The sequence below is a fragment of the Danio rerio genome, chromosome 5 (genome assembly GCF_049306965.1).
Source record: "Danio rerio strain Tuebingen ecotype United States chromosome 5, GRCz12tu, whole genome shotgun sequence".
Classification (NCBI taxonomy): domain Eukaryota; kingdom Metazoa; phylum Chordata; class Actinopteri; order Cypriniformes; family Danionidae; genus Danio; species Danio rerio.
Window position 1 is genome coordinate 32,206,671 of NC_133180.1, and position 10,207 is coordinate 32,216,877.

Here is a 10,207-nt window from a genome sequence, read left to right on the forward strand (position 1 = left end):
GGAAAAAAAACTTCTGAATGCAGGTATTTTTTAACAACATCATTAGTTTGCAGAGTTTACATTTGCTCTCTTACTTTTTAACATATATCGATGTGTGAGTGTTTGTGTACATATACTGTATTTTTTTCCTTTCTTTCTTAGAGAAAGTGAAAGCAATGATAGCTTGTGAGTCAGAGGTTCAGCAAAACATCTGTCATGCTGATTCAGAAGAGTAACCTTTTCAATGTTACTGCAAGAACTGTCAACTGAGAGTTGTGAATCATACTCATTTGGAAACACCCTATTTGGTTTTCATTTGTTTGGTTTTTATTAGTTTGGTTTATGTTTCTTTTTTGCATGCAACCCACCAACAAAGTAATATAAAAATCAGTGTAAAGACATGCTTTCTTTGCTATTATGTCAGGATGCTCAGCCTTTTCGTCTCACCACATTCAGCACAAACTGCAAACTCACATTTTCAGTAGCAGCCATGCAGGAAACCCTACTTTTCACACCATATCACTGCAAAACCACTGGAGTGCAATGAATTCAATTCTTCTGGATAAACGTTGTATATTAGATATGTAATGTCTCAAACTGTCCTTCTTTCTCTCTCACCCTGTCCATAGTTGTCCACACTACTCCTTCAAGCACTACCGGCTGGTTTCTCTACACCACCATGACCTCCAGCCCCAATGCTACAACACAATTCACCAGCACTACCGCTCTGCTGAGCAGCCTGGCCAGCTCAACCCCCAACACCACCACCACCACCACAACAGTCACGCCACTTCCCTGGAACCAGTTCAACATTATCATCCTAGCCGTCATCATCATAGTAGTGATAGCTCTGTTGGCGGTGGTGGGTGGTGTTTACACTTACAGAGAATACCAGAACCGCAAACTGAACGCCCCATTCTGGACTATTGAGCTGAAGGAGGACAACATTAGCTTCAGCAGCTATCACGACAGCATACCGAACGCTGACATTTCAGGGCTTTTAGAGGACGAAGTGAGCGACATGGGCAACGGACAGCTTGCTTTAACTGGTCCTGGAAGTTTGTATAAAGTATAACTGGTGTTTATGGTCAGAAACTAGGCTGCTATGCCTGACACTGGGAAGATTGTGGATATGTGGACCCCAGTTGTTTTTTTTACTGATGGAAAAAGGAGATCAGTTTTATGACACAAAACAAACATTTACACAAGCACTCCCAACAGAGATGAGAAATTTATAAATGTGGAACACTCTAAGGCAACTGAAAAGCCAAGTGGAACATCCTGCCTCCTGTTTTAAAGAATGAGGAGACATGTGTGACGGACCAAACACTGAAACGTTTCTACTTGAGAAATAAGAGAGAGATATTTCATCGTGTGTGAAGAGATCAATCAAATGCATCTGCTTATTAGCATTTTTTGCACATTCGCACACACGCAGTTACGTCTATTGACTCGTTTCTTTTGTTTATGCTGTGGATTTTTTTAATACACGGGAGGATGCTACATTTCGACAAACTCAGGATGGATCATGCAAACCACACCGATTTTAGTGTTCTGCTTCAAGTATGCTATTATATGTGCAGGACTTTAGGGGGCGGCATCACACTAGACCTGGCGTAGAGAGCTAGCCTGCATATTATGCAGTGGAAATAGAGAATACTGATGGACTTCTGCATTTGTTTTTTGGCAGACACTTTCTTGACCAAGCAAATCCCAAGGAGGGATGATCTGTTTTTATCAGGCCAAAGAGGATCGATGTGTCAGTCTCAGATGGAGAAAGCCTGACTTATCCTTGATTTTAGTGGATTTACAGGATGGTGTATGAACTTTTACCTGCTTTATTTATTTTCAGGAAATTCTCCTCAGTCCAGATTTTCCTTGGTGACTTTGTGTTGCCTTGCATGGACTTGACGCAACAGTCTTGTTGTAAGAGTTTAGCAGTTTTGGTTAATTTATTTAGACGAACCTCTCGCTCAGATTGATGATGTGTGTTGTCAGTCAGATTGTGTGGCAACAAATATGATCAGACGAAGAAATATGTTCAGACGAGCAATAATGCCTGTTATGTCTACAGGACAGTAATCAGTCTCTGCCATTAGTTTTGCACAGGCTAAAACAAGTTGAGTGAATGGTTAAGTGAATGAATAAGTGCACATGTTTGAGTGTGTGGGAGTATGTTTATGGGCGCTGAGCATTGGAATTCCATTCTAAGTGGGCAGGAAATATATCAGGTGATGTAAACGGCATAAAAAGGGTGTGAATGATTGAGTTCTTCTTGGAAGGCCCAAACTTGAGCAATAGATCATGTCTGTCTGTATCTCAGATCACTCAATATCTGCTTTTATCTCCCTCCCCATCTGCGCAGTCCTGAAGCGGTCGGCCTTCGATGTATGTTGAAATACAATGATGTAAATATTAGATGTACAGAATAGTTGTCTTGAGGAGGCTGCTATCGTATTGGTACGTGTTGTGACGAGTCTCATTTTACTTGCGCGCACACATAGAGACTAACGTCACAAGTGTCTTAACACATTGTGTTGCATTGTGCTGTATGCATGATGCACTTCATTCACAACTAACTCTGTGAATTTCAATAAAAGTCAGTTTTGCTATATAATTTGTGCTTTTATTATGATTATTATTTATTATTATTATTATTATGGTTTCTTTTAGAGTACTGACACCCTATTTCTACTTTTATTTTCAAAGACACACATTCTGATTCAGTCTTTCATTTACAGATTCACATTCTGCATTTTAGAGAGATTCTAAATTGAACTGTATCTGCCCGGTCTATAATATGACTATGTCTCACCCCAACCAGCATGATGATGCTGCCAGTTTGAACAAAAGTTTTCCCATCTGGCATAACCCAAGACCCAGTCTTAACTAAATCAAAGATTATTTTGAAGCGAGATTATCAACGAATTGGTTATTATTATTAAGTTAAAGTTTCAATTGGGTTAGGGGTAGGGCACAAAACAATTATAAAAGGTTTCTGAGGTAACAGTAAACAAAATTATGTAGTTTGACCACTTGGTGGTGCTAAGGCTAAAATCCGCAGGTAATTGTAACTACAACACCACCTTTTAGCTGCATTTACATGCATGGTTCAAGTGACTCAATTCCGATTTTTTTTTTTTTTTCTGAGTGGCATAGATGATATAAGGCGCATGTGCGTGTAAACAGGAAAAAATCACATGGATTTCAATTTATTCAAATCAGGTTCAGGCCTTGTTCATATGTTGAAAATGTATCCGTTATGTATCAGATCTTTGACATTGTGTCAGCAGTGTAAGCAGGTAGATGGAATATTTTACCTGTCAATGCGAGTCGTGGATCATTAAGAACCATCGCGAATGTCCTCAAGTCTGACGCTGTCATTTCAGAACAGACTTTAGCAGAGTCCCAGACCTTAAATTTCATACATAAGGACTAAAAAAAACGTTTATATTGTCATGTATAGCGCAAGTATTTAAGCATGTTAACGAGAGAGCAAAAGGAAGAGAGTGCAATATACACCACGTAAACAATATAAACTAATATAAACATGTTGCATACATCACGTGCATAAATCATGCCATGGACATTAAAAAGGCTTAGATTAAGAGAAGATGGCCAAATTAGAACTTTTCTGTCATAAACTATAGTAAAACAACTTGTCAAAAAGATTTTTTTTTATTAAACCCTGCAAACAGATGAAATACAGGAATGAAGAAAAAGGCGCTCTTTAATTATCAGCAGTCAGTCAGTGCGCTCTTTTATTCCTGGTCATTGTGCCTTTGCTGTGTGCAGAGTGAATGGAGACAATTTCCTCAGACGAACCTTGCCTCAAGAACCTCTGCTATCAGGCAAGCTTAATATTATTTATTAAATATATATTAAATGCAACCAGCCCTGAGTTTTTAACCTGAGCATAAACAGTGTTGTACAAATCTCTGGAATGCCAAGATCAATAATTTTGAAATAAAAAGACTTTTGTATTCTAACAGGGTCATTCATTAAATGGGTGTGACCAAATGTACCCAAAATAACAAAATATATCCTGAAAACTTCTCAAAATTAAAAAAAACTTAAAATGCTTACATATTTGTGTTTGTGTTCATACAAGAGAACTCACTAACTTAAATGTGTACAGTGATACAAATGTACAGCAGTATAAAAATATTGCATTAGCATTTTGCTCGCTAAAACTTGGTATAGGTTCCTTGTGCAACTTCCTGTCATAAAAGTCAATGTCTAATGTTTGAAGTGCACCAACATTCACATTAAATAAATAAAACCTCTGAACTGAGGCAATCACTCTGTTTAAACTACCACCCCAACTCTTACACAAAAGACGTCTGTACATGATTTTGTGGACAGAAAGTTGTAACATCCCGTCAAGTAAAACATATTAATGTAAAATTGAATTCAGAATTATTAGCCCCCCTAAATTATAAGACGACCCCCCCCCTATTTTCTGTTATCTGAGAGAAGGTTTTTTAGCACATTTATAAACATAATAGTTTTAATAACTTGTTTCTAATGACTGATTTAGTTTATCTTTGTCATGATGACAGCAAGTAATATTTGACTAGATATTTTTCAAGACACTTCTATACAGCTGAAAGTGATATTTAAATGCTTAATTAGGTTAAGTAGGTTATTTAGGCAGGTTAGGGTAATTAGGCAAGTTATTGTATAATAGTGGTTTGTTCTGTAGACTATCCAAAAAAAATTGCTTAAAGAGGCTGAACATTTTGTACTTAAAATGGTGTTAAAAAAATAAAAAACTGCTTTTATTCTGGCCAAAATAAAACAAAAGACTTTCTTGATCAGACATACTGTGAAAATGTCCTTGTTCTGTTAAACATCATTTGGAAAATATTTTTAAAACAATTTAAAGGGGGGCTAATAATTTCAAATTCAACTGTATGTCTTTGACTGGAGTTCTATTTATTATTCAACTAAATATACTTGTGGAGAGGTAAGCGTGATCGAACACCCAATAAGGGGGGAGAGCATGCTAGGAGCCCGGCGGCTAATCAGCGGGTCATTCAGAAATGATAAATAACACCTGTCTTTCTAGTGATTGGGCCGGAGAGACTCCCTTCTTAAGGAGAACAGGAGGAGCAGTCGGGAGAGGAGAGAGCACACACACACACACACACATACACCGATACATGTGTGGTGGCATTTAAAGATAAATAAAATATTTGCTTACCTGAATCGCCGACCCTGTCTTCTTCTTCCCTCAACAACGAACTTTATTACAATACTACACTGTAAAAAAAAAAAAATGTGATCAATTAGTCATGACAGCAAATGTTTTTAGGTCATTGTAATTTATTAAACTAAGTTAATTCTCTTCTAATTTAATTTTATGAGTTACGTAAGCTGTTTTAGGTCAGTTTAACATAATATAAGTTCAATGTATTCATAAGGTTGTTTTGATTCAGCTTAAAAATATAAGGCAGCCAGGATTTTTTACAGTGTATCTAAATATCAAATTACACTGATACATATGTGTAAATATACCAATTTGTTAATGACATTAACTTTTTTATGTTGAAATGTGCATTTATATAGGTAATACTTTTAGGGTGTCCTTGTTACACATGTTCCATGTACAATTAATTATGCATAATTACATGCACCTAACCCTAAACCAGTTGGTTTTGTTGGCAAAAATGTTCATTATAATTTTTTGTGACCAACAAGGCGAAAACTAAATAAAAATTAAGCGATGACATCAACAACTATAACAAAAATATATTGACATTTTCTTGACTAATAAAATCGATACGATAGCTGAGCACCTTTTCTTGTAACACCAACTACAACAATAAAGCTTGGTATAAATTGACATTACAAAGTTGAATTAAACTATTTTACACCCTTTTAAAGATTTGATGGCTTAAAACTGTTCAACAAACTAGTTAAAAAAAACTAGTAGTTTACCACGTTGAAATAAAAGGTTTGCTAAATAATTGCACAATCCTGCATTTCCAGACGGCTATTGTTCTTACATGAGGATTGATTGCCGACACATAATTTGACATATTACTTATGATAAAAATAAACAATGCATATCTAATTTTTGTTTTCAATGGAAAAGCTAAATTCTACATTTTAATAAAACTGTTTTATTTAATTTTAAGGTAGAATATTTTGTATAAATAAATGTATACAATATTTGAATTCAAATACACTTAAACCAAATATATTTTAGTCAACTAAATCTAGAGTAAAACTAAAATAGGAATAAAATTTAAATGTAAAACCGACTAAATTTGCTGTCAAAATAAACACTGCCCCAAACCTAACCTGCATTTTAACACTAACTATATAAATAATTAATATTACTCCATAGTTTGTGTATTTAAGTTCTTTAAAATAAGGTGTAACTAATTAAATGAAATAAGAAGTAATTACTTATTCTGCTAAATGTTCATGACATCATTATAGGTCCATATTCAGTGTATCAGTAAATGTGCACGGTTTTTATGTGTAAATCGGTATACATCAGTTTGTTCTGTTTGCTGTTCTTACATGTGGATTGATTGCCTTCACATGATTTGACATATTACTTTTAATATAAACAAAAATCCATATAAAAATGTGTGGTCTTCAATGCAAAAGCACTATTCTATATTTTAATATGACTGTTATTTAATTTTAAGTTAGAATATTTTGTATAAATAAAAATGTACAATATTTTAACTAAATTACACTTAAATTAAACCAAGTATATTTAAGTCAACTAAATCTAGACTAAAACTAAAATATGAATACAATTAACATGGAATTTTAGTAAAACTACTAAAACTAAATCAAAATTTGCTGTCAAAATGAACACTGCCCTAAACCTACAGTAACCTGCGTCTTAACCCATACCATGTAAATAATTATTATTTCTCCATTGTTAATAAAGTGTATTTAAGTTCTTTCAAATAAAGTGTAACCTAATAAAATGAAATGAGAACTAATTACTTATTTTAATTACTAAACAAACATGACATCATTATGGATGTACATATTCAATGTAAATGTGCAGGGTTTTTTATGTGTGTAAATAGGTTCACCTCAGATTGATCTGTTTGCTACTGTTCTTACATGTGGATTCATTGCTTTAACAAAATTTGAAATATAACTTATGATATGAATAAAAATGCACATCAAATTTTTGGGTCTTCAATGGAAAAGCTATATTCTATATTTTAATAAAACTGTTTTATTTAATTTCAAGTTAGAATGTTTTGCATAAATAAATGTATGCAGTAGTTTAATTAAATTACACCTAAATTAAAGCAAATATATTTTTGTCAACTAAATCTACAATAGATTTAGTCGACTAAAAATAGACTAAAACTAAAATAATTCAAAAGACTAAAATGAATAAATGTCATATGAAATTCAAATGTAATTTTAGAAAAAAAAGTCTAAGATTAAAAAGAAATCAAAGTTTGCTGTCAAAATTAATACTGCGCAAAACCTAACCTGCGTTTTAACCCTAACCATATAAATAATTAATATTACTCCATAGTTACAGTGTGCTTAAGTTATTTAAAATGTTAAGTGCAACCTAAGTGCAACCTAAAAAAATTAAATGAGAACTAATTATGCCGCTAAATAAAAATGACATCATTATGTGTGGACGGGTTCAGTGTATCAGTAAATGTGCAGGTTTTAATGTGTGTAAATAGGTTTCCCTCAGTTTGTTTTGTTTCTTTGGAGAGACCACAAATATCAAGCAAAGGTTACATGACTCCCTTTTTTACTGGTACAGTAAACAATATTGCTCAGATCAGTTTCTTTTTTTCTGTTCAGTGCAATCATCACTTTCATCTGCAGCCCATGTGTTTCTGTTGCCATCATCTGTGTAAGAATCAGGATAGTAGCTTTAAACATGTACAAGTACCTCAGTTCAAAGGTTTTGTTTGTTTTAACACAGCATTTCAAATATGTCCGACCTCCTCCCTTTTATAGCACAGCAAGCGTCATGAGGAACCTACGCTGAGTTTAATTGCGTAATACATGTAGCATTTTTTGCATGGCTGAGCTATAATGATCCTATAATGGTCTTGTTTGATCTTGTACAAATCTGTTGTGCAGAGGCAGTAAAATCCACAAAAGGTTTGCTGTGTTTAGATGTCTGCAGACATCTCCAGGCTATCCTGAATATTTTTATTGTTAGCATTTGCTTGTCATCGGGTGATTTTTGAATAGCTTAATCCTGAAAACAATCCAGTGGATGGTGGTTATAAAAAGCCCCCCACCTACTTAAATGTTCGCGTCTTTAATTTGTACTCTTCTCAAAGGTCAGAGATAGCTGGGGGATTATTCCTGCAAGCGCCCACGTCTTCTAGGTACCCAATAAGGGGTCAAACTACCAAATATCACTGAATCTGAGTCATTTTAAATCAGACTGGGTACATCCTTTTTCCTTGAAGAGAAGATTTTACAAGCTAAACAGAGTGTCTGGCAAAATATCTGGAGATAGTGACAAAGTTGATTATAAAGGCTTATTATTTACTCTTACCATGAATTTAAAATGCAGTGGAACTAAAATATTATTTGTTTTTGTATTAAATTATAGTTTGCTAGTTGAAGCAATACATTGAATTTTTCTACTAGGTAAAAGTAGTCTGAGGTAAAATAAATCATAAATATTCAAAACACACAACAACTGTATGAAAACATTAGCTTGAATACGTTACATTATGCATTTATTACCTTTAAAACATAACTATATCTCCATTCATAATGTAATACAATTCATTTATGGAATTCATGGTAAATCAAGGTAAATAGCCTTCTAACTGGAATAATCTGAGCTAAATCAGAGGCACTTTTGTCCTTTGCTAAAATGGAAAAAAGTTTAAAAAAAAAAAAAAAAAGTGAAATCGTGCTGCAGCATTTTTGGGTGCAAACAGACCACGTGGAGCAAACAAGCAGTGCTGCTTAGTTCCTCTTTGAAGCCCATTATTTTTTTATCAAGGTAAGCTTATATTGTGCATTGTAAAAAAAAAAAAATCTGTTAGTTAACAGTTTTGTGATTCACTAATGTTTTATGTACGGTTGTGAATTGCATTACCTATGGGACATCAGTCTCTACTCTGTCAACTTTTGGTGTTGAATATTGAACTCTACAGCTAAACAAAGTGCCTTTTACTGATATGTTAGTAGTTTGAAATCTGTAAAATAGCAGAGAATATCCTGGCAAAGATTACAAGGGTTTCATACCGTAATATACAACACCAACGCAGAATACAAAAGTTTAAACTAGGGCAGGGCAAAATGGCAAAAATGCTATCTCGAATTCTTTTCAATATTAAACAGTAACCATATATATTTTGATATAAGTTGTTAATGCTTCTAGATTTAAAAGAGTATCCCCACAATGACTGAAGCTACAAAAATTAGAAGGACCATTAAATAGCATTTTTGATGGCCGGTTTCGAATTCGGTGTCTCTCTAATATCAACACACTTCTAGATTCCCCATGTTGCACATTTCTGCTGTGTGATTGGCTCTTAGATCAATATAGAGTAAAAAGTCCAGAGTTATCATTGTTATTGATATAAATTTTATCACGATTCGATAAAATTTATCGACCCAGCCCTTCTTAGCCCTACCAAACTATTAAAAATGTCTTTTTTTTTTTTTACTTTTCAAGGTTAAAAGTTTTTGAAAGAAAGATCAAGATCCCATAATGTAATTCAAAAGCATAAATAAATGTGGAGAAATAAAAAACAATAATCACAAAATACGGAAAACTGCTAATTTATTAATATTTTTTACAGTGATAGTTATTGGGCCCTATCATATACCCAACGCATTAAGGCGCAAGATGCGTTTTCTCGACGTGTTGCTATTTTCAAACCAACGCAACCTTAATTTTCCCGTCTTCCACCACGTTGTTTAAATAGCAAATGCACTTGCCCCACTTTGTGAACTAATAGGTGTTTCGGTCTAAAAAAGTGGCGTGTTAAGGCGCATTGTTGGCACGTTACTATTTTAAGGTACTAAAATAGACAGCTCAATAGATCAGCTGAGAGCAGATCTAAAGTCCAGCGCAGAGCGCGTTAGTTGTGCGCCTTGCTTAAACATTGCTTAAAACACGCAGGATGTAGAGCTACACGCAAATATCTTTACAAATGAAAAATAATTAAAAGATTAAAATATCACAAAAATTTATATTTTCTACACAAATAAAAAAAAACATACCTCCATGCCTTCTTCA

General features: G+C 34.0%; 1 protein-coding gene across 2 annotated transcripts in view; it reads left to right on the forward strand.

The window, feature by feature from the left end:
* The window catches only part of si:dkey-220k22.1, a 112,150-nt gene extending 109,554 nt beyond the window's left edge, over positions 1-2,596 (forward strand). For both annotated transcript variants that reach the window (XR_012406912.1, XM_001336167.9), the window contains exon 6: positions 609-2,596. Coding sequence is in view for 1 of the 2 variants with exons in the window: in XM_001336167.9 (XP_001336203.4) it covers positions 609-1,054 (446 nt within the window). In the remaining variant the exon portion in view is untranslated. The remainder of the gene's footprint in view (positions 1-608) is intronic.
* The last annotated feature ends 7,611 nt before the right edge of the window (positions 2,597-10,207 follow it).